Source organism: Trachemys scripta, chromosome 12 (assembly GCF_013100865.1).
Source record: "Trachemys scripta elegans isolate TJP31775 chromosome 12, CAS_Tse_1.0, whole genome shotgun sequence".
NCBI lineage: Eukaryota > Metazoa > Chordata > Testudines > Emydidae > Trachemys > Trachemys scripta.
Genome location: NC_048309.1, coordinates 24,654,472 through 24,679,251, shown reverse-complemented (window position 1 = coordinate 24,679,251; position 24,780 = coordinate 24,654,472). Strand labels below are relative to the sequence as shown.

The following is a 24,780-nucleotide window of genomic DNA, read 5'->3' as shown; positions in this document are numbered from 1 at the left end:
TAAAATAGAGAAAGAGCAAGTTAAGAATGACTTGGACAGTTAGATGTCTTCAAGTTGGTAGGACCTTACAAAATCCTGGAATACTTAAGGAACTGGCTGAAGAGATCGCTGAGCCATTAGCAGTTATCTTTGAGAACTTGTGAAGGATGGGAGAGATCCCAGAGGACTGTAAAAGGGCAAATATATTCCTACCTGTAAAGAGGGGAATAAGGACAACCCAAGGAATTATAGACCAGTCAGCTTAACTTCAGTACCCAGTAAGATAATGGAGCAAAGAATCAAACAATCAATTTGTAAGCACCTGGAAGATAATAAGGTGATAACAACTAACAGTCAACATGGATTTGTCAAGAACAAATCATGTCAAACCAACATAACATCCTTCTTTTACAGGGTAACAAGCCTTGTGGATAGAGGAGAAGTGGTAGATGTGATATATCTTGTCTTTAGTAAGGCTTTTGGTACTGTCTCTCACATGACCTTCTCATAAACAGACTAGGGAAACGTAGCCTAGACAAACGGGTTATAAGGTGGGTCCACAACTGGTTGGAAAAGCGTACTCAGAGAGTAGTTATCAGAGGTTCACAGTCCATATTGAGTGAGGTCCCTCCAGGATCTGTTCTGGGTCCAGTTCTATTCAATATCTTTCTAAATTATTTGGATAATGGCATAGGGAGAATACTTATAAAGTTTGTAGATCATACCAAGCTGCAAGCACTTTGAAAGACAGGATTAGAATTCAAAATGATCTTGACAAACTGGAGAAATGGTCTGAAATAAATAGGATGAAATTCAATAAGGACAAATGCAAAGTACTCCACTTAGGAAAGAACAATCAGTTGCACTTATACAAAATGATGTAAAAAAAGAAAGCTAAATACGAATCAAAGGTGTGACACTGTTGCAAAGAAAGCAAACATCATTCTGGGATGTATTAGCAGGCGTGTTGGAAGTAAGACACTAGAAGTAATTTTTCTGCTCTACTCAGCACTTGTGTCCAGTTCTGCATGACACACTTCAGGAAAAAGGTGGACAAATAGGAAAAAGTCTAGAGGAGAGCAACAAAAATGAGTAAAGGGCTAGAAAACATGACCTACGAGGAAAGATTGAAAAAATGTGGTTTCTTTTTTCTGGAGGATGGAATACTGAGTGGGGACATAACAGTCTTCAAGTATGTAAAAAGTTGTTATAAAGAAGAGGGTGATAAATTGTGCTCTTTATTCACTGAGGACAGCACAAGAAATAATGGGCTTAAATTGCAGCAAAGGAGATCTAGGTTAGACATTAGAAAAACTTCCTAACTCTCAGGGTAGTTAAGCACTAGAACAAATTGCCAAGGGAGATTGTGGAATCGCTGTAATTGGAGGTTTTTAAGAGCAGGTTAGACAAGCACCTGTCACGAATGGTCTAGATAATACTTAGTTCTGCCTCAGTGCAGGGGCCTGGACTAGATGACCGCTCAAGGTCCCTTCAGTCCTACATCTCTATGATTCTATGGCCCGCAGCACGCTACCTCCATCCCCTTTTGCTGGAGGTGGCTGCACCACTTCTGCCAGCTTTACACCTGCACAGGTTACCCTGCGCAGGAGGAATTCTCCGCTGGCCGCCTCCAGCCTGAATACGGTCACTTTCCACCATCTGAGCAGTGCAGAGCAGCTGGGGCAGATCAGGGAATCTGGCCCTCCGGGTGGCTTCCATTGCCGCAGTCCTGCCATGAAGGAACCAAAACCTGGGTTGCTATGACCAGACCTTTGGCTGTGAGGAGCAGCTGCTGTTTTGTCACTAGCTAGGGATGTAATTTGCTGTTCCCAACCATTGCAGCTGTTCAGGCGCAGGCCTGGGCCCATTGTGCTCCATAGCCCAGGGAGTTGGACACCTTTCTGGGGGCGCAGCTCCAGCCTTGGCCCTCATGGGGGAGCTGAGCAGACTGAGGGGGCTGGAGGGGACAGAGGCACGGTGCTCATCCAGCTGGTTCTAACTGGTGTAGATGAAGTTTAAAATGTCCTGGACCTGATTCTCATTTGCACTGTGGCCCTTTACACTGTGCTGGCTTTCCAGGTGTAGCTGTAACTGGCACTCGCATTCAGGTCCAGAGTGTGAGTGTGAAGGAGAATCAGGCCCTGTTATTCCTGTAGTTATTCCTAACTGGAACCCAATGAACAGTTCAGTGCTCAGCCCCTCCCCTCCCTTCTCCCACCTGGCCTCAGTCCTCCTCTCCTCTCTGCTCTTCTCCCATTGCAGCTCCTGCCCTGTGTCCCTCCAGAATTCAACAGGGGGCTGCAGAGGTGGCATGCAGCTCCCTCCCCCCCTCCCCCATTGAGGTGTATTGAGCTCAGAATTGGGACTTGATTCTGCAGGACACAGAACAAGTAGCTGCTGCTGTAAGGCAGGTCAGACCCGGCGGATTGACACCTTTCAAGGAAACCCCTGGCGCAAACCTAAGAGTCGGGTGTGCGAACAGAGTGAGCGCAGACCGTGTGCCTGGCATCCCTCACCCCCTTGTGCTGTATTGGCTGCTGCCCCACCCTGTGCCTGCTGCATGTATATGAAGTGTTTGTCCCTCTTTACCTTTTCACCCTTCTCCAGCAAACACAGCCACCATCAGCCTCCCCGCCAGCACCTTAGAGATCCAGCGATTTCCCCGGGAGCAGCAGAGAAGCGCAGGCGTCGAGAGACTAGAGAGAGGGGCAGGGAACGAGCCGATCACGGCGACCGTCATCCCCCAGATCAGCGGGGTGCAGACCTGCAACACCGTCCGGGTACTGGAGTGGAAAGATGGCGTGGCCACTCTGCCTGGCAGCAACTTAAGAGTAAGTGGGGGGGGGGGAGCCAGACCCCTGTACACTAGCACCCTTAACCCTGGCTGGGCGCGTCCACGGAGAATTAGGAACTGGCAGGTTATGCAGCTGCTTTCCTACGAGGGCAATAAGAGCGTCTTCTTGGGCTCCTGCCCTCCAGGTTCATCATTAGGATTCTACCTTCTGAGCCTGTTCCTCATTAGCAGAGAATGAGAGGGAGCCCTTTAACTCCCTAGCCAGCCTTTGGATGGAGGATGCTGCAGGTGTGCCCACAAACAGGTAACTGCACACGCTGAAGGAGCAGACCTCAGTGGCTTTGCATGGCCCAGTGGCCTTTCAGAGCACAGATGTGGTGCCAGTGCATGTACACTTGTGCAGGCCAAACCATGGCATCCACCACTGAAAGGCTGGCCCTAAAGGTATCCGATCAGGACTATCTTTAGAGGTAGTTCGGCTGGTGTTTATGATAAGCACCCACTGGGGCTGGCTCGGTAGCTTAGTGCTAGTGATCCATGCACAACACACAGCTGCAGTGCCTAGACTGTTACAATAACCAGTGTACCCCATCCCCTCTACTACCTCATCCAGTACCCTGCCTCCTTCGGGCTGTTCCAGCCTCCAGACAGCACTCTGCCCTCCCTGCTATGTCAGCCACCAGGCCAAACCCTGCCCTCTCCATGGCAGTGAAAAGCTTTCCCTGAGATTGAACAGTGGGTCAGTTAAAGGGCTGGGTGGAGACCCCACAGTTCCCATATCCCCATCCTGTTCTTTGCCCCTCTCTCACCTGGTAGGGCTGACCTGGCATGTCCAGCACCAGGGGAAGGGTTGACCTTCATGGGGGAGACGCGTCAACAATGTTATGTCTGAGTCCATTAGTCCTTCTTGCCTTATGTTTTTGTGATGGCCGCCAACTTGGCTGACACACCGGGGATTGAACTAGGAACCTTCACATCTAAAAATCACAAGCTGCTACAACTTGAGCTAAGAGTTCCTAGGTGGGGCTGTCCCAGACTCCTGTCCCTTGTGGGTGGGGCCAAAGGGGGACCTGTCGCACACTCCCCAGTGGGTTACGTTTTTATCTTTCTTCCCTTTTGTGTTTGCGTTAATAACCCAGTTTCGGATAAATGAATATGGGACGCTGAAAGTGGTGAGTGCTGATAAGATCCCCCCTGTGGAGCCCCTAAAGGAGGGTCATGCGGAGAGAGATGGGGAGTCGGAGGTGGCGCCCACCAGCAGAGACAATCCAGCTGCTGCTCAGGGTAAGGATGCTAGCTTGGCACGATTTTGGCTCTAGGCGACCTGCTGGACACCATGACTTGCAGTGTGCTGGGAAGAGCCGGCACTTACTCTTACCTGTGACTTGGTGGGTGCGCCCAGGGCTTGGGAGCTTTCGAGGGAGTCCCACTAGCTTGCACTGGCTCTCTTTGGCTCCGATGTCTTTAAGCATTTGGAAACGGTATTCATGTCAGTGGTGGTGTTAATATCTCTGTCACACTGGGCCATGGGGAGGGTGGATTTCTGCTGGTGCCTCTCCTCTGAAGTGATCTCAGACCCTAAAGGGAGGGTGGGGTTGGGCTAAGTCACAATGGGCTCTGGAGCCACTGCAGCTCTGTCTCTCCAACCCTTCCAGAAAGATCCCCACTCCTGCCCCTATAGACGGGTGTTTGGCTTTCCCTAGTGGGAAATCCAGAAGGCTCCTTTATCCACTTGTTGGTGTCTTCTGGAGGGCCAGTAGCTCAACAGACATGTTGCCCTGTCCCAAAACCCCAGTGGCCGGCTGGAACCAATGCATCATTTCAGGCAGAGTTTCCATGAGGCTTTCTCCACACGATCTTCTTGTCAAGGAGTGAGACGGGACATCCTGTCCAAGCCCAGCCCAGTAAGCAACTGTACACTGGACCCTGCTGACCACAGGGCCTGCTTCCAAAGTGCCTCCCTCAATCCTGCCCCAAGGTAGGGCTGAAAGAGAGCTTCAGCCTCCCCGGGGTATGTGTGTGGTGCCTACATCCACCCTTGAGCCATATGGGAGGCAGGTGTCTTCTGACTTGTGCTGTTCTCCTGCCCCAGCGGCTCTCTCCCGTTGGAGTTCACGTCCCTTTCACTTTCTCCTGACGCAGACGTGCCCGAGCAGCCCAAGCTGCCGACAGCAGAGAGCATGTGCCACTGCGATACCTGTGGCCGGAGACATGTGTCGGAGGGGGCCCGGGAGGGCAGGGGGTTCTGCAGCGAACACTGTCATCGGCAGTTCAAGGAAAGGTAAAGGAGACGCTGCTTCAGGTGGGGGAAGAAGAACCTGCACCTTCAGGGGGAAACGTGCTGAGCCAAACCCTGTCTTTCTCAGACCAGCCTTTGTTCTCTAGAGGAGAGGGGGATACAGGCGTGTGTCTGCGTGGGCTGGGAGACCCCTCTCTTTTTTCCTGTGGGCAGGTTATTCTTCAAGCAAACGCGCAGGATGTCCCTGAGCCCACTGAAGTCAGGGCAGGTTTTGCTATTGATTTCAGCGGGGCCAAGCTGTCACTCAGATTGTTTGTGGTCTCAGTGCAGGAGTGGGCTGCGCTTGGCGCTATGAGAAGCTTCTCCAGGGAAAGGCGTCCTCACCTTGGTCCCCAAAGGACACGTTTTCCCTCATCTGATTTCCCAGCTCACAGATGAGGGCAGACCACCACATATAGATCTGGATCTCCAGTGCCCTGTCATTCTGGGTTGCTTGGATCCAGGCATTTGGTCCTGACCGTTATAAAGATCAGTCTATTTGGATCTGGATTCAGATTTGGATTTCAGATACCCCAGTGTTCGAGGATACTTGGATGCAGGATTTTGGTTCAGGCTCATCTCTTAATTTTGACCACATGAAGACACACGTTCTTGGCAGATTGCTCATTTTAATCATGAGGAACAGTGCGTGTGTGTGCGTGTGTTCATATATGTTAGTGCATGTGTGTGCAGGTGTATAGGCACTGGAGGAGGGATTGAAAAGGCAGTTGCTTTTCAGACTGGTGTTGGCCACACAACCTCCCTCCCTGCCAGGCCCCTTCGAACCAAGTTTGCTGACATCCCATCTCTTGCCAATGTGCAGCGTGGCTCCTCTCTGCTGATGGGCATTACGGTCCCTTCTCCCCTGCAGGTCTGTCATAGTGGAGAACTCTGCCGGCAGCACTAACGCCACCGAAATCCTCAAGCCGGTGAAAAAACGGAAAAGAAAGGATTACCAGAGCCCTTCGGAGGAGGAGGAATATGAATCAGAGCAAATGGTAGGAGAGAGGACCGGCACGGACGGGACAAGATCACACACAGATGCTTGTCAGTGGAGAGGCTAGGGTACCCTGCCCTCGTGTGTGTGTGTGTGTGTGTCCCTCCCCCCCTTTTTTGTTTATAATTGTCAGTGCAATATCCATTATATGTCCAAGTATTAATCAGAAACTGACAACTTAACTCCAAAGAGCAGAAAGAGAGGGGGGTAAATAGATATCCAAAGGGACTGACCCTCGAGTCCTGTAGCCGTCTTGGGCCACATTTTCAGAGGTCTCAGCACTTGGATGGACGTTGGGTGCTGAGCACTTTTGAAAACTGAGCCACGATGGTGGATGCTGAACACTTCAACCCCCAGCCCTGAGCTCTGCGAGAAGCCTGGCCTCGTGAGCATGAAACACTGAGAAACTACACTTACAAACCAGAGCGCATCTGCCACAGTGATCCAGATGCTGCGTTCTGGGGCATAAAGCACCCGCTGGCCGAAAAAATAAGACGGCACCGCTCACAATAAATCCATTTTTAGTGAGGTCCTTTCAAATCCACTCCCAAATCCCTCTCCGACAGCTTCGATCTATTCACAAGCCAGATCCTCTTGGCTGTCCATTTCTTGGATTTGGGTACCCAAAAATTCTTGAGCGCCGTCATAATCAAAGAAGGTCTGAGACATTACAAGGGTGGTGAGTGACTGACATCCGTTCTCTGTACTCTCGTGGTTAGGAGGAGAAGCAGGAAGAGAGAAAGAACTCGGGGGGAGACCCCACCATCAGCAACACGGAGAGCGAAGAGTGGAGCATGAACCAGCACGGTAAGGGGTGTGGCAGGGCTCTGGTGGCTGCTTCCCATGCAGCAGCAGCTACAGGCGGGTAAAAGTCAGCTAAGTGACCTGCTCACCATCTGGCTGACAACATCCCAGGGGCACGGGGGCATTCCTGTAGCTCATGATGCCACCTGAATCCACCTGATGAAATGATGTTACCTTGTATCGCATGGATGATTAGCCATAGGAGCTGCCAGATTGGTTCAGACCCAAGATTCGTCTAGTCCCGTGTCCGGTCTCTGAATGCATCTACCGATAGGATTAAGATTTGGGTTCCTATAGCCCCTTTCCCACCAGAGATCTCCCCCAGTGAAGAGAGGATGGATGGCCCAGGGGTAGGGTGCTGGGTCAGTGGTTAGATAGACCTGGGTTCAATCCCTTTTTTACCATAGACTTCCTGTGACCTTGGGCAAGTCAATTAGTTTTTCTGTGCCTCAGTTCCCCCATTGTGCAATGGGGCTAGTAGCACTTGCCTTCTTCCCAGGGGTCTTTAATATGTTAAAAATTGCAAGGTGCTCAGGTTCTACGGTGAGGAGAGCCAGATAAACATCTCAGATAGGTACATACCAGTACAAATGCAGCAGCTCACACTCAGCCTTGTCAATTGGTTAGTCCCTGTGCTAATGGAGCTGGCCTGTCTCTGGCTGCTCTGGGGACTCCCTCTTGTTTTTACAGCTGTTCCTGAACCTTTGCTTGGATTAAAAGGAATGGGACTTGGGCATTTCTCTCCTACTGGAGGCTTTGAATGTCTCAGCCGTCGATGCTGGCTGGCTCAGAATGTATCTGGGTTCTCCTCAGGGTTTTCTGCGCTATATGCAGTAGGATTCTTTTATTGCATGACCCTGGGCCCCCACTATAGGCAGTGACACCATGTAGAGGGATAGAAAGAATACTGGCCTGGGTCTGGTCTGCATGGGAGATGGCTTTTCATCTCCCCCTTCCAGCTGAACAGATGGACAGACAGGGCTTTGGCCCAGTGTTACACCTGGAGGGCGGTGCCTGAGGTCACTGGGGATGGGAGCAGGTCACGGAGAGCAGGATACAGCCGTTTTCGTCAAGGTGCATCACTCACTGGGCAGCCCACCTCTGCCTTCCCACATCTCCGAACGCGGGTGAAAGTGGTTGGAGGCTGGTGAAGGACCCTGCCCACTGTACGCTGGGGTGAGGCGGTGGGAGCTGGTCTGCTTTTCTCCTTGCCTGGACCAGCTCAAGGGTCGGTTCCAAAGGAAACTAACCAGATCTTCAGCCGCATCTCTGAGTGGCTTGTGTGTGCGTTTCTGCCAAGCTCAGGTTCCAGCGAGGAGAAGAAAGAAGGCTGGTCCTGGGCATCCTACCTGGAGGAGCAGAAAGCCATCACTGCCCCTTTAAATCTGTTCCAAGAAGTGAGTTGGGATTTTCTCCTTTCTTTTTTTCTCTTCTCATCTCCTCTCCATCTCGTTCCTGTTTTCCTAGCTGTGGGCAATGCCCAATCCTTCGTCCTGGGGTAACCAATTGTCTTCTTCCGCCGCTCTCCAGCGTTGCTCTAGCCCTCCCCTTTGTGACCTTTGCCCCCCACTCGAAGTCTGTTTGCTCAGTAAATGCCCTATAGATCAGGGGTTCTCAACCTGGGTGTTCGGGACCCTTCAGGGGGTCGTGTGGTTATTACATGGGGGGTCACGAGCTGTCAACCTCCACCCCAAACCCAGCTTTGCAGCCAGCATTTATAATAGTGTTAAATATATAAAAAAGTGTTTTTAATTTATAAGGGGGGGGGTCGCACTCAGAGGCTTGCTGTGTGAAAGGGGTCACCAGTACAAAAGTTTGAGAACCACTGCTATAGAGTGATGGTCCTGTCAATGCCCTTCTCCTCCATCCCCTTGATTCTGCCCCACCCCGACCTTCGCCAGCTGCCCGCTGGCTGGGAAAACGTGAGTCTAATTCACTCTATGAACCTCTCTCTCCTGCCCTTGTCTGGTCAAGAGATGAGCCCACAATTCCAGCTGCAAACACCCCCGTACTTAGGGGAGGCTCATCTCTAGGCTGGGCAATAGAGAGCGCTCAGGGGAGCGTGCATGGCAAGCCAGTGCTGTCATGTTTCCTGTCCTATCGGCAATGAGAGAAACAAACCACAGAAAACAGAGAATGGCTTTAAAAAAACAAAAAAACCCACTGGTTAACCCCAGGACTCTGTCCTCCAACGGGCTGTGATGAGTGATTGGAGCAGGTCTGTTTCTCTCTCGTTTTCAGTACCAGTCAGTTGCCCAGCACAAGAATGGCTTCAAGGTGGGGATGAAGCTGGAGGGGATCGATCCCCAGCACCCTTCGATGTACTTCATCCTGACTGTGGCTGAGGTAAGACGTGGGACTGAAAGGAACCTCCTGGCTCGTCAAGTCCAGTCTCCTGCTATTGCAGGGAACCCGGTTACGTGATCCTGTCGATTAAACATATCGAGCTCCAACTTGACACTAGTTGCGTGGTTTGTCCCCATTCCTCCTACTGGGAGGCTGTTCCAGAACCTCCCTCCTCTGATGGTCTTCAGTGTGACACTGCCATTCCATGTCCTCCTGTGCAGCCGCAGCTACAGGCCGACAGCTCCTGCCTGCCTTTCCCAGCCCCTCCGCTGCCCTTTCCCCACGTGTGCTCACAGCCATGTTGTGTGAGGGGGTTTCCAGGGGGAGAAAGGAAATGCTGTGCAGGAGGTGGCTCAGGAGACCACTCATGGGTCTCACTGTTAGGCTATCCGTTCAAATCCAGGGCTGGCTGGCAGTCACCCAGACATCGCCTGGCCAAGCTCCTGGTTGTGAAATGCGCTGGTGGTTTGGCGGTGTAGGTCAAGTGAGTTGAGGGTGTCAGGGGGTTTGGTAGAGGACAGGTGGCCACATTGCAGAATCACCATCTCGGTTGGCGGCCATGTTAGCACGGTCATCAGAGGAACCCAGGAGTGAATAGACCATGGAGATGGAAGTACCCTATGGCCCCTTGATTTGATCACTCTTGGACAGTCTGAGCCACGTTGGTGGGGCAGTGAGTAGGAGCTTGTTCTTCCACTGTCCGATCTGCACCCGTTCTGTGGATAAACAGAGGCCTTCAGTCTCTAGGCTGTCAGGCCAGACCCTTCCATCTGCACTACATTCGTGTAAGGTGCACAGTCCGTGACCTACAGCACTCATGGGCCAGCAGCTGAAGTCTACTCAATCCTCCTTCAAGGTGAGAAATTCCACAAAGCAGCCGTTTTGTTTGTTTCTTGCTGCTGGCATATTTTTGCCAGGGCAACAACCTCGTGCAAAACGCTTGGGAGAAGGAGGTGGAGGAATCTACTGCTGTGAGGTCTTTATAACCCTGGATCCACACCAGGGCTGACTGTGTCACCGTTTCACCCTGTGCCCTGACGAGAAAGGCCGGCAGTAAAGTCGGAATCTTTCTGTAGCTGTTGCTGAGAGTAGAAGTACTGGGGCCAGTGGCTCAGTGCCTGCCCTGTTCCTATGTTAAACGCACAGATCTCCCAGACTTCAAATGCATTTCCTGATTCCTGACACCAGCGTGTCAATATGGCTCCCCGGCCTTCTCAGCAAGCTATCAAGGAGGTAAGTGATGGTGCTTGTGCGTGGGCTGCCGGACAGACTTCTTAGGCACATGTTGCTTGAAGGGGGTTAGAGCCCACATGGGGCAGTGCAGCTGGGGGCGCGCTCATCCTTCAGTTCCCTTCCCCTCCTCGCTGCAGGTGTGTGGTTATCGGATGCGCCTGCACTTTGATGGCTACTCCGAATGCCATGATTTCTGGCTGAACGCTGACTCCCCCAACATTCATCCTGCCGGCTGGTCTGAGGAGACGGGGCACAAACTGCAGCCCCCCAAAGGTAAGAGGTCAGTGACCTCAGGACTGTGGGTGCTGCTCCAGATGGGCCTTCCCCTTGTGTGCTGGCAGTCAGGATGCGTGGAGCATGTGGGACCCTTGAGAGCAGGAGAAGGCTGGTTATGTCTTCATCAGTGCTCAAGCCAAGGGTGGAGGCCTGTGGGGAGAAGAGGAGACAGAGTTGCTACAGGGGGAGGAGTCAGATTCTCCCATGTGGGCGGGCATGGCACAGAACGTCTGTCCCCTCTGGAGGTCTGGGTTCGAATCCTGCTCAGGTGCTGAGCCTTTCAGTCCCAGGTGTCACGGTCCCAAGCAGGAGTATGGTGGACAGCACTGAAAAGCAGATGTGTAGGGCCTGACCGGCGAGGGGCTGAGCATACAGACCAATGGGCGTTAAGACTGCTTGTCGCCCTTTGCCCCTGTGGCTAGTACCAGTACTGCAGCATTCCCCATTCGGTGTATATGAGGTGCCACAACCACTACGCTGCCATGTGCACCCATTCAGGAGTGAGGATGGCTGCAGAATGGTAGAAGGGTAGATGCTGGGCAGGAGGCAGTGGCCGGATGTTGGCTCCCCAGTCTGACGCCTATGCAGTCTTTTGAAGCACAGCACAAAGGCACCACGCCTGTCCTTGCGGGTCCTGCTGGCCTGTGGAGAAGCTGCTGCTCTCTCTGTACGTTTGTTTCTGTCTTTTCTTTTCCTGAGGGTGTTTAGGTTACAAGGAGGAGGAGTTCACCTGGACGAACTATCTGAGGATAACGAAGGCTCAGGCAGCTCCCAGGCACCTCTTTGTGACCCCAAACAATGTGAGTGGCAGATCCTCTTCTTCCTCCTTCCAAGCGAACGCCTCTACGTTCACATGCATTTGCTTTGGCCCCTTCCTCCCAACATCCCCCCAATCCCCCCTCAATCGTAATGCTGCTCCTGAAATGGGGGTCGACCCACAGAGATCAACCTGTTCATGCACCGTGCACACAAAGAACACTGTAAGTTAGTGACTGTGTCACCAGTGTTGGGGGTTGTTCAGGTAAGGGAGGTTTGTTTGGACCCATCTCTAATACAGCCTGTGTCTACACTTAAGGTGCCGCGTGGAGTACAGGCATTACATGTGTAGCTACATGCCGCAGTGAAAGGCTCCAGCAGTGAGGAAAGGCTCTGGCAGGGTAGGGGGCAGCAGTGTAGACATGGGAGGCATTGCCTGAGTGTGTAGAGAACTGTGTAGGATTTATACCAGGGAGTTCAGGCATGTAGGGCGCTTACTCCACTTGACTCACCTAATCCATCCCTCACCGCCTACACTGCTACTTATACCCACGCTAGCTGGATGTGCAGTGCCCATACTCTATCTGCCGCCATAAATGTAGATGTAGCCACAGACAGAGCTGGTCAAAAGTATTTGTTTAAAAATATTTCCAGGAAAATTTTTCTTTTTTAAAAAAAATGTTCTAGATTTTTTTTTTAAACCAAAAAAGGATCAGTTTTTCACCTGTATCCTCCTTTCTCCCTCTTTCTTCCATGTTCTCTCCTTTTTTCAGGGAGAGAAAGAGGTGTGGGGGGGTGAGACTGGGAATATTTTTACAAAGAACCCTGAACAAAATATACTTTTTGCTGACATTTTCAAAAATTTTTGGAAATTTTTTTTCAAAATGTTTGGAAAAAAACCTTATCAGCTCTTAAACAATAAATAATAACAATCCATTGTTGTCTCACTGATAAATTCAATACCAACAAATGGTGTGTGATTATCGCAACGATTTCTCACTCAGCTCTGTCAGTGCAGTATTTATGACACAGGGTTTTATGTAAATGTTATATCTGAGAAGACCGGACCAGGTGGGCATGGTAAGAGGGGAGTGCAGGAATTGTGGACCAGGTGGGAGGGGAGTGCAGGTGAGGGAGATTTAGGATGAGAATACTACCACTGTCTTTCCTCACGTCAACCCCTAGTAATAAAGATTGTTGCTAGAGATTGGAAAGCAACAGTGGAAACAAGTGACATTATAGATCCTAATTCTAAGGGAAGCTGTTCTTGTCTGGGACCGCAGCATCTAGCAGGGGCCTGGCAGTCTTGATTCATCTGTATCTTCCCAGATCTGTGAGCAACTTGCCCTGCAACCTAAGCCACGTCATATAAATGTCCTGTGCCTCAGTTTCCATACCTGTGCCTGCTTCCCGGGGTGCTGTGAGGCTAAATTCACTAATGTTAAAAGCACTTCGAGCCCCTCAGATGAAGGGCACAGGGTTACTGCTCAAGTGTTCCATATGGTGCCGGCCAGCAGCTGCTCAGGGCATGGTGGGGACATAGCCATAAGAGCAAACTGATTGGTGCCCAGATGCACCTACTCTGTTTCTCTTCTTTCCCCAGAATGCTGTTCCCACGGGATTCCAGGTGGGCACAAAACTAGAAGCCGTGGACCGCATGAACCCTTCCTTGATATGCGTTGCCACGGTGACGGACGTGGTGGACAATCGTTTTCTGGTGCACTTTGACAACTGGGATGATACTTATGACTACTGGTAAGAACACGGGCATGACCTTCCAGCACTGCCTCACTGTGCTGCTTCCTGCAGTGACTGATACCGGATGCTTCCCGGGATGTGGATAATGCACTTGTCTTGGCCAATTGTCTGGTACTGTCCTGAGGAAGTGAATTTCTTCCTGCAAGCATGAGGAAATGTCAAACCTTAAAGGGTCCAAGCAGGCCTAAGTGTTCTCGTTCCCCACTGCAGTCCCTTTTAGTCCATGATTCTATGTCTCTTATTAAAATAACTCTAAAGACAGGCCTGAACCAAACCCTGGTTCTGAGCCCATCTGAACTTTGAGAAAGTTCACACCTCGAGCCGAAATTTGCAGCTGAGCTCAGGCCCCTTGTGGATTAATTCTGCACAGTTAAACTCTGCTACAAATGCAGAATCTCCAAGTCCAACCTCATAACCAGCAATCTCTGACCCTCTCACCACACTCCTGGAGAGTGGCAGCATCACAGAAACTTGGTGGAATGATGAATATCTATGGGACACAGCAATACCAGGGTTCAAAATGTATAGAAATGTGCAAAATATATAGGAATAACAGAGTAGGTTGCGCTGGTGGGGGAGTGGCACTGTATGTGAAAGCACAGAGTTAAATATAGTAAAAATCTTAAACGATTCAAACGGTCCCATAGAATCTCTATGGATAGAAATTCATAATGAGTATAGCAGTGGGAATCACTGACCATCTGACCAGTGTGGTGACTGTGACTGAAATGCTCAGGGAGATTAGAGAGGCTACCAAAGCAGAAAACCCAGTAATAATGGAGATTTCAACTATCCCATATTGATTGGATACACGTCCCCTCAGGACAGGATGCAGAGATAAAATCTCTAGACACCATAAATGACTGCTTCTTGGAGCAACTAGTCCTGGAACCCACAAGGGGAGAGGCAATTCTTGATTTAGTCCTTAGTGGTGACACGATCTGGTCCAAGAGGTGAAAGTAGCTGAACCACTCAGTAATAGTGACTAATGTAATTAAATTTAACATCCTTGATAGGGGCAAAATACCAAAGAAACCAACGACAGTAGCAATGAGGAGTCCGGTGGCACCTTAAAGACTAACAGATTTATTTGGGCATAAGCCTTCGTGGGTAAAAAACCCACTTCTTCAGATGCATGGAGTGAAAATTACAGATACAGGCATAAATATACTGACACATGAAGAGAAGGGAGTTACCTTACAAGTGGAGAACCAGTGTGAACAAGGTCAGTTCAGTCAGGGTGGATGTGGTCCACTCCCAATAACTGATGAGGAGGTGTCAATACCCAGAGAGGGAAAATTGCTTTTGTAGTGAGCCAGCCACTCCCAGTCCCTATACAACCACAGTAGCATTTAACTTGAAAAAGGGGAACTACGCAAAAAGAAGGAAGCTAATTAAAAGAAATAATCATGAGTGAAATGCCTGCAAGCAGCATGAAATTATTTAAAAACACCATACTAGAGGCACCAACTAAATAATTAAAAGACAAACAAACAAACAGTACGAGGACCATAAAAGTGCCCCATGGCTAAACAACACAGTAGAAGAGGCAGTTAGAGACAAAAAGATATCCTTTAAAAATTGGAAGTAAATCCTATTTAGGAAAATAGAAAGGAGCATAAACTCTGGCAAGTCAAGTGTACAAACATAATTAGGAAGGCCAAAAAATAATTTGAAGGGCAACTAACAAAAGATACAAAAACTAACAGCAATTTTTTTTAAGTACATCAGAAGCAGGAACTCTGCCAAACAAAGAATGGGGCCACTGGATGATCGAGGTGCTAAAGGAGCACTCAAGGAAGACAAGGCCATTGTGGAGAAGCTAAATGAATTCTTTGCATCTGTCTTCACTGCAGAGGATGTGAGGGAGAGTCCCATACCTGAGCCATTCTTTTAGGTAACAAATCTGAGGCATTGTCCCAGATTGAGGTGTCAGTAGAGGAAGTTTTGGAACAAATTGATTAAATCAAACACTAATGAGTCACTGGACCAAATAGTATTCATCCAAGTGTTCTGAAGGAACTCAAATATGAAATTGCAGAATTACTACCTGTAGTATGTAACCTATCATTTAAATCAGCCTCTGTACCGGATGACTGGAGGATAGCTAATGTAATGCTCATTTAAAAAAAAAAAAAGGCTCAAAAGGCGATCCTGGCAATGTTAGGATAATAAGACTAACTTCAGTACCAGGCAAATTGGTTGAATCTATAGGAAAGAACAGAATTATCACACACACAGATGAACACAGTAGGCTGGGGAAGAGTCAACATAGCTTTTGTAAAGGGAAATCATGCTTCACCAGTCTATTAGAATTCTTTGAGGGAGTCAACGAACATGTGAGCAAGGGTGATTCAGTGGATATAATATACTTGGACTTTCAGAAAGCCTTTGATAAGTTCCCACACCAAATGCTCTTAAGCAAAGTAAGCAGTCATGGGATAAGAGGGAAGGTCCTTTCATGGGTCAATAACTGGTTAAAAGACAGGAAACAAAGAGTAGGAATAAATGGTCAGTTTTCACAGTGGAGAGAGGTCAATAGCAGGTTCCCCCAAAGATCAGTACTGGGACTAGTGCTGTTCAACATATTCATAAATTACCTGAAAAAAGGGGTAAACAGTGAGGTGGCAAAATGTGCGGACAATACAAAATTACCCAAATTAGTTAAGTCTAAAGCTGACTGCAAAGAATTACATCGGGATCTCACAAAATTGGGTTACTGGGCAACAAAAAAGGCAGATGAAATTCAATGTTAATAAGTACAAAACGGTGCACACTGGAAAACATAATCCCAACTATAAATATAAAATGATGGGGTCTAAAACAGCTTTCCTGAGTTGTAACAGCTAACAATGTTAGGAACCATTAGGAAAGGGATAGATAATAAGACAGAAAATATGATGCCACTATATAAATCCATGGTACGCCCACACCTTGAATACTGCGTGCAGTTCTGGTCGCCTCATCTCAAAAAAGATATATTGGAATTGGAAAAGGAACAGAGAAGGGCAACAAAAATGATTAGGGGTATGGAACAGCTTCCACATGAGGAAAGATTAATAAGACTGGGACTTTTCAGTTTAGAAAAGAGATTACTAAGGGGGGGGATGTGATAGAAGTCTATAAAATCATAAATGGTGTGAAGAAAGTGTTATTTATTCCTTCTCATAACACACGAACTAGGGGTCACCAAATTAAATTAATAGGCGGCAGGTTTAAAACAAACATAAGGAAGTATTTCTTCACACAATGCATAGTCAATCTGTGGAACTCATTGCCGGGGGATGTTGTGAAGGCCAAAAAGCATAGGAGGGTTCAAAAAAGAACTAGATAAGTTCACGGAGGATAGGTCCATCAAGAGCTATTAGCCAGGAAGGTCACGGACATGACCTCATGCTCTGGGTGTCCCTAAATCTCTGACTGCCAGAAGCTGGGACTGGATGAGAGGGGACGCATCAATCGATAATTGCCATGTTCTGTTCACTCCCTCTGAAGCATCTGGCACCGATCGCTGTCAAAAGACGGGATACTGGGCCAGATGGACTATTGGCCTGACCCAGTAGGGCCATTCTTATGTTCTTATGATTACACCAATTTCTTTGTTTCAAAGCACTGAGAGGGAATGTTCAGCCATTACGCCCACCTCTCATCTCTTATCCAGAAGATGTCCAGGGCATGGCCCCTTTAACAAGAGTGTAGTCTGTTCATGCCCTGTCTCTGGGAGAAGGAAAGGTTGCTGTCCTTCATTTTTAAAAAACTCAGTTTTTCGAAGGTTTGGGTTGTGTTTCTCTGCAGAGCTTCAGGCCAACAGTGCTCAAATTTTGTCCAGCTGAGGCCTATTCTAGGGGGCTAGGAGCTGCCCTTACAGAATAGACAATGAAATAGATTTCCGCCACCCTTCTCTGTAATACGGAGGTGGGACCTGTGGAGACTGTAGGTCCCAGTGTGCTGTGCTCCATGGGGATCTGAGTGAACGATCCAGGACTGGCCTCAAGCCCCACACACTACTTAGCCCCATGGATCACCTCCCTCTGAAACTTCACGGGCTGGCCCTGTCTTCCTCTCCAGTAGTAAAGGGGCAGGGAATAATTCACTCCTTTGCCTCTCCCAGCAGTGGGTCCATAGGAGTAGCGAGATCTGACTTGCAGACAGGCCCATTGTGAAATTCAGGGCTTACTTGATTTCCCTCTCGGAAATTTGGGGCCCCACATGTTGTAGCACTGACCCTGCCAGGACTTGCTGTCACAGGGGCCACTCCTCTCTGGTGAGGAGGAGGGCAGCCACAGACTGTTGTAGAACGCTTAGGTTGGCACATGGCTATTAGGCTGTGCTCCAGCCACCAATGTGCTGTGCTGTCCCAGCTGGTGCCATCCCTTTGGCAGGACGCCTGCCCTGGCTCTGAGGTCCTGTGCACTACCATGGAGAGATCATTGCATGCCCTGGGTGTGACTGTACCTGCATCCCCTATGAACGTGTATGTGTGTGCTGCAGGTGCGACCCCAGCAGTCCGTACATCCACCCCGTCGGCTGGTGTCAAGCGCACGGGAAACCCCTCACACCTCCTCAAGGTGAGTACGCAGCCCGAGTCGGTATCCCAGGCTGGCTTCCGGGAGCTGAACCCTAGAGAACTCCCACTGTGGTATATTGAACACACTTTGGACCATGTGCTAACACCCTGACTTAGCTGAAGGCGGGGGGAGTTTTGCTTGAGTAATAAGGAACTCTGGATTTTACCCCTGGGAGTTTTTTTAAATAAGGACAGGCCTTGAGGTTGTTGCCAGCAATCCCTCATGTGTTATTTCTCACTTTCCTAACACAGAACACTCCCAGTTCCTTGCTAAGGATTCTGGGTAGTGTAGTCCAACAGACATTTCCTGTACCGAAGTACTATAATGAGAACTACCACTAGAGGTTTCAGGGTAGCAGCCGTGTTAGTCTGTATCCGCAAAAAGAACAGGAGTACTTGTGGCACCTTAGAGACTAACAAATTTATTAGAGCATAAGCTTTTGTGGGCTACAACCCACTTCTTCAGATGCATATAGAGTGAAACATATATTGAGGAGAAATATATACACACATACAGAGAGCATGAACAGGTGGGAGTTGTCTTACCAACTCTGAGAGGCCAATTAAGAGAAAAAAACTTTTGAAGTGATAATCAAGATAGCTCAGTACAGACAGTTTGATAAGAAGCAAGTGTGAGAATACTTACAAGGGGAGATAGATTCAATGTTTGTAATGGCTCAGCCATTCCCAGTCCTTATTTAATCCTGAGTTGATTGTGTCTAGTTTGCATATCAATTCCAGCTCAGCAGTCTCTCGTTGGAGTCTGTTTTTGAAGTTTTTTTGTTTTAAGATAGCCACCCGCAGATCTGTCATAGAATGACCAGACAGGTTAAAGTGTTCTCAAAACACCATGTTTTACTCTCATGCCACAGCCAGCGGGAGCCAATGTTAAGGGGAAGGGGATGCTCTGGATTTAGCTGTGGTCGTCCATGTGCAGTGTGCTGGTTCTGTCAGGCTAGCCAGTGAGTTAAGGGAGAGCCCAAACTGTCGGATGCTGGCCCAGGTGTCACTCACTAATACGTCCCCTCCCAGGAGTGGACTTTGGGGCGCAGAAGGAATCAGGGTGGGTACAAGGATGTTTCGCGCCCTAGGTGAAACTTCCACCTTGCGCCCCCACCCCCGAGCTCTGTGGCAGGTCTCCGCCCCCCACCCTAAGGCGCTCCCCCCCGCGGCAGCTCCCCCCGGCCCGGGGAGCCGTGCGGCAGCTCCCCGCCCCAGCTCACCTCTGCTCTGCCTCCTCCCCGAGCACGCTGTCGCCGCTCCACTTCTCCCGCCTCCCAGGCTTGCGGCGCCAATCAGCTATTTGGCGCCGCAAGCCTGGGAGGGAGAGAAGCAGAGCAGGGCGGTATGCTCAGGGGAGGAGGCAGAGCAGGGGTGAGCTGGGGCAGGGAGTTCCCCTGCGTGCTGTCCCTCCCCCCCCTCCGTTACTTGCTGCAGGCGGCCCTCCCGGCACCCCCCTGCCCCAGCTCCCTCCGCCTAAATGCCGATGACGACCGGGGCGGCCAAAGATCTGGTCGCCGCCAAAGGACCTGAAATGCCGCCCCCCCAAATGCTAGTGCCCTAGGCGACCGCCTAGGTCGCCTAATGGGTTGCACTGGCTCTGGAAGGAATTAATACACATCCAGGAGTTTCCAGAGTTCCCTCCGGTCCCAGTGCAGATCAAATGCTGCATTGGTCCTGTGGGGGAGCAGGGAATTGTGGGACATCCCCCAGAGGAGAAGCCACTCAATATGTCCATTGTTTTCCTGTCCAGACTATCCCGACCCTGACAGCTTCAACTGGGAAAAATACCTGATGGAAACTGGAGCATCTGCAGTGCCAGCTTGGGCCTTTAAAGTGGTGAGTGCCGGTGCCTGGCCCTGCCGCTGGCTCTGCCGGTGCAGTCACGGGCTGGTGAGCACTGGGCCTCTGGAGACACCGCTATTCCCATGTGGGTCTTTAAAGTGGCATCTGACATAGCTACTCCCTCATATAGAGTCTCAGCAGGGCTGGCATGGGCCATTAAAGCAGGGGTGCTGGGCCCATGCCCCCTGCAGACACAGGATTTGAATTCACGCTCCAGATCTCGTATTTGAAAACTGCCTGTGCCTTGCGGGGTTTGCCTGGTGGGTTGAGCCACAGAAACCATTGCCACATATTGTCCCTAGCCAGGGAGATCATTGCTGGGCAGTGCCACCCCCTGCGTGGGGGAAGGAAACAGCAGCTGTGTAGAATTCCTCTCTCCTGGGCTTTGGGGCGTGATACCAGGAAACCAGATTGTCAGTCTGGTTTGTTAGGACCAGGGGTGATGGGAGATAACCACAATGCACTGAAAGCTGCTTTCAGACAGACAATAGCAGCATCCAACCAGCCCAAAAGGCCCCTCATGCCGAGCAAAGTGTTTTCATCATGCATCAGCACAGCACTGATCTGGGCCTCTCATTGGCTTAATCCTGCTCCCAGGGCCGCTCTACCATTTTTGCCACCTCAAGCAAAAAAAAAAAAAGCTGCTCGGACTACTGCCCGAGTGATAGTGAAGGAAATAGGAGCTTGTGGGCTGCCCTCTGACCCTCCGCATTCTCTGCCCCAGCGGCCGCCCCACAGCTTTCTGGTGAACATGAAGCTGGAGGCGGTGGACAGGCGGACTCCCTCCCTCATCCGCGTGGCCAGCGTGGAAGATGTTGAGGATTACCGGATAAAGGTGGGTTTCCCGCTTTCTGCTTAACTGCCCCTGTAGCTTGCTCCTCCTGCCTACCCCTATCTTATAGTGACTGATGGAAAGATTTGAGTGCAAAATACGTGTGTGTGTGTGTGTGTGTGTGTGTGCGCCAGCCAGCCTGCCCGCTTGCCCACCCCCGTAGGGAATCTCAAGCTTTTCTCTTCCTAGGAGCAGACCCAAATTAAGGCACCGCCACATGAAGACCTCTGTGACTCTGCTCCCATCCCTCCTTGGTGTGGCAGCAAGTTTAGGATGAATGGGGGAAGCTCAACCTCTTGGAGTGATTGTTTCAGGCTGTCTGCAGACTCTGGTGTGCATCTGTTACACTGGGTCACATTTTCATCATCCATGAGGCTAGAAATGAAAGCTGAGATTCTGATATTCTCACATGACTCCAGGAGCTGGGGCCCGAAGCACAGACCTCCAATGCCTCTGTTTTAATTCCACCCTGCCAAGAAGCCCATGTGGGTTTAATACTCATTAGAGGGGGACTGTGACAGTTAAGCAGTGACCTGGCACCTCGTCTCCTCAGGTCCATTTTGATGGCTGGAGTCACGTCTACGATTTCTGGATCGATGCGGATCATCCGGATATCCACCCTGTGGGATGGTGCTCGAAAACTGGACACCCGCTGCAGCCTCCTCTCAGTAAGTACCGGTGCCGATGCCAGTGCTGTCACTGCAGGCCCATCCTGCCGGCGCTGTGCCCGAGGCCTCACCCTGGGAGTGTTTGCTCTGACATCACCTGGCCAGTAAGTGCTAGAACCTATAGCAACCCTGTGCTGTCACTACCCCCCAGGCCAGTGAGCACACTGACACCATGAGCAGTGCAGGAATACCCACTCCCCAACAGAGCGGTGCTGGTATCCGAACAGACTCCAACTGCACCCACTGTGCACCTCTCTCAATGGGAGCTGGCACCAGCACTCCACACGGCAAATCTCATCGCCCCGCACTGCCCTGTTACGGCAGTGGGCATTTTGTCAATGGACCGAATCTGCAGTGTTGCCATTGAAGTCAATGGACTTACTCCAGCTTTATACCAGTGTCCGTGAGAGCAGAATTTGGACCATTGGCTCCAATGGAAGCAGGATCAAGCCCTCGGTGTGTACTGGTCCCTGCGCTGATCCCAGCAGGTTTTTATTCTTACCGCCAGTAGCAGTAACAACCTCTGGTGGTTCTTCCATGGAACCGCTTCCGCTTTCCTTTTCTGGTGCAATCCCAGGTATGTGGCGATTCCCAGCATTAGGCTGTGGGATGGTTTGCAAAGTGACTCTGCTGAAATGGCACCTTCACAGTCAGCAGATCTGCTCCCCGCGTGCTCTGGGGCAGACCCTGGGCACAGCTCCCTGAGCTCGGTGCAAATTCCAGGAGAGGAGGGAGCGAAGGATTGGGCCCAAACGGGGGTTCAGTACTGTCAGCACTGGGGCTGTGAGGCCTGGGATCTGTCTCAGCAGCAGGCTGGTGGCCAGAAGCAGAGAAAGCCCTGACTGGAGTTCCAGAGGAGCACTCCAACTTGCAGAGCCAACAGTCTCTAAAATCAGCGTGTTCACCACTCACCTGTGGTGGGAAGTGCCGGCACCTGGCAGCTTCGTTGCTAGCCTGAGGTAGCAGGCGGGTTGTTGTGGCTCTGAACCCATGACCACATCTCTCATTTGCTCTAGGGCCAAAGGAACCAGCCACTTCTGCCCATGGGGGCTGCCCGACCTTGGGCTGCAAGAGCATCCCTCATACCAAAGGCTCCAAGTACAGCTTTCACCACAGGTGAGTCCCCGCAGGCAGCGCAGGGGTCAGTCCAGACCTCCTGTTCTGCTGCTGCAGGAGGCTGCAGCCCAGCTGGGCTGGCAGTGGCCGGTGGGGGCAGCAAATGGGGGCTCTCCAGTCCTGTGCGGCTGCTGACCTTTGCCCCGTGGAGCCTCCCACAGCTAAGAAGCCCCCACCTGGCTATGGGTCCCCTGGGCTCACACACCCCAGCCCACAGATCAACCTGACCCCTCAGGCTCCTTCCACCTAGCTGGCAGCCCTCCCCTCCGTCCCTATCGGTGCTCCCCCAGCTCAAGGCAACCCCTTCTCTCCTCCCCCCGGGCCTGGAGAAGCGAGAGCAGGGAGACCCTGTAGCTACAGGGAGCAGGGGTAGCATGTGCTAAATTAACGCCCCCCCTGGGTGTGTAATCCCTGCTCTGGACCTGCCCCCTCTGCTGTCGGAAGCTCACGCACAGCGGCAAAGCCCCGTGTGCACCAGGAATCCCCCCAGTGGTGGCCTCATGGTCCTGCACCCTGCCAGGCAACCATACCGTATCTGTGGCATGGCTGATGAAACAGGGCATCACTGGGGGAGCTTAGCCCTCTGTTTAGAAGCTGAAATCAGTGAGCGCTATAAAGCACTGTAGGTTTAATGAGAGGTAGCCATAAACTTCCCCATGCCCTTCCAAATGCTTTTCTGGCCCATTCTCCTGGGACTTCTAAGAGGATCACATTGAATCGGGAATGGTAGGAGCCAGGCCCCTGCACTGCAGCATAAAACCAGAGCAGTGGGAGATGTATGCTGCAAAGCCACAAGTCATGAGAAACTCAGATCTTCTGGCCCCTGAGGATTTCTCTAGCCCCAGCCTGTTAACCGATCCCCTGAGACCTCGCTCCTCCTCACTCCCCGGGCTTTGGGGCCTAAGGAGTTATCTGGGTAGTGGGGAGTAGAGATAGTATGACCCCTGGTGCCTGTGACCTGCTCAGCAAGTGCCATGCAGTGCCAGGGTATTCCCATGGGAAGAGTGATGCTGTTAATGGGGCATGGGGGGTATTTCAGCCTGTGCAGGCTACAGGGGAATTGTTGGTTAAGCAGCACGCCCATGTGACTGGAGTCCTGTGAGATTTGTGCAGGGAACTTTGTCCTTCCTATCCATCAAGTACTCTCTGAGTGCCCAGGGCTGAGGCTGTTTGGTGGGGCAGAGATAGGGTAATGAGCAGCATGGGCAGCAGCAGGGCTCCTGTCTTGTCCCCTGCCAATCTCTCTCCAGGGCTGGTACCCATTTAAAGTGTCTCTTCCGAGTGTAACTCTCTGCTTCCCCTCTGTTCTCCAGGAAGTGCCCAACACCAGGCTGTGATGGCTCCGGACATGTGACGGGGAGATTCACGGCTCACTACTGCCTCTCAGGGTGCCCCTTGGCAGAGAAGAACCAGGGGAGGCTGAAGGCCGATCTCTCAGACACTGAGGCCTCGGCCCGCAAAAGGAACCTGATCGGCTTCTCTCAGCGAAAGAAATCCCGACATCACGGGAGGTAGGGAGAGCGCGGGAAAGAAGCCTGGCCCAGCGGAGCAGACAGCCTCGCACAGAGGAGCGTCTGTGTGACGCCCTGACTTAGTGGGACTTCGTCCTGCTCTGTGGCTGACCAACAGAGAATGACCACCTGCCTGAACCAAACTGTACCATAGAATCTCTCTGGATAATAACTCCATGCTCGAATAATAAGAATATAACAGTAGGGATATATTACTGACAGGGCCGGCTCTAGGTTTTTTGCCGCCCCAAGCAAAAAAATTTTTTGGTTGCCTCCTGTCCCAGCCCTGGGCTCCTCGCCACACCCCCCTGCTGCTCCAGCCCTGGACTCTCCCTCCCCCCACCCCTGCTGCAGCTCTGGGCTCCCTCATTCCCCCCCACCATTGCCCCCCCACATCTCCTGACGCCCCAGCCCTGGGCTCTCTCCCCCCCACCTGCACCCTCCTTCCGCCACAGCCCTGGGTCACTGGTAACTCGCTCCCACGGCAGGTCATTCAGCAGGAATTTTAGATGTGCACAGAACACAGACAGGATTGGTTCCCATATGGTTACAGAACTGCAGTAAAGTGGAACAATTTTCAGCTTGTGTGATTGGAGGATATCTGGATGCATATTATAAGGCTGTCCTACATAAATGAGGAAAAGTTGAGGTGCCTTTATTATTCTTTTGCTCCACTCTTTCTTTCTATGGGGAATTTGCCAATGCAATATCGCTGTCTTCCTTTTAAACAAACAAATAAAAAAGGCAATGGCTGTTGAAAATAGCAATTCCAGTGCTAATAACCACTGGGAAGCATTTCTTGTTCAATTTTATCCTACTTTTTCTACAGCAAGTTACAGTGGATCAGTATATTTGATTTGGGAGAAATGAAGTAACAGCTGCCCATGCTGAGCTTGAGCACTCCTGAATTTTGAGGTGTTCAAATCTGGAAGGCAGGTGTTACTTCATTTCTCCCAAATCAAATATACTGATCCACTGTAACTTGCTGTAGAAAAAGTAGGATAAAATTGAGCAAGAAAT

General features: G+C 50.8%; 1 protein-coding gene across 2 annotated transcripts in view; it reads left to right on the top strand.

Moving 5' to 3' along the window:
- Positions 1–24,780, top strand: part of L3MBTL1 (L3MBTL histone methyl-lysine binding protein 1) — a 55,328-nt gene that overhangs the window by 15,564 nt on the left and 14,984 nt on the right. Inside the window, exons 3-18 of one of the 2 annotated variants that reach the window (XM_034787933.1) lie at positions 2,587–2,810; positions 3,913–4,057; positions 4,916–5,054; positions 5,923–6,049; positions 6,768–6,855; positions 8,158–8,249; positions 9,094–9,198; positions 10,569–10,704; positions 11,416–11,507; positions 13,067–13,218; positions 17,713–17,789; positions 19,542–19,627; positions 20,358–20,468; positions 21,019–21,133; positions 22,150–22,249; positions 23,563–23,760. In XM_034787933.1, the coding sequence (XP_034643824.1) occupies positions 2,587–2,810; positions 3,913–4,057; positions 4,916–5,054; positions 5,923–6,049; positions 6,768–6,855; positions 8,158–8,249; positions 9,094–9,198; positions 10,569–10,704; positions 11,416–11,507; positions 13,067–13,218; positions 17,713–17,789; positions 19,542–19,627; positions 20,358–20,468; positions 21,019–21,133; positions 22,150–22,249; positions 23,563–23,760 (1,987 nt within the window). Of the gene's footprint in view, positions 1–2,586; positions 2,811–3,912; positions 4,058–4,915; positions 5,055–5,922; positions 6,050–6,767; positions 6,856–8,157; positions 8,250–9,093; positions 9,199–10,568; positions 10,705–11,406; positions 11,508–13,066; positions 13,219–17,712; positions 17,790–19,541; positions 19,628–20,357; positions 20,469–21,018; positions 21,134–22,149; positions 22,250–23,562; positions 23,761–24,780 lie in introns of both variants that reach the window. The other variant, XM_034787932.1, reaches the window with a different exon arrangement.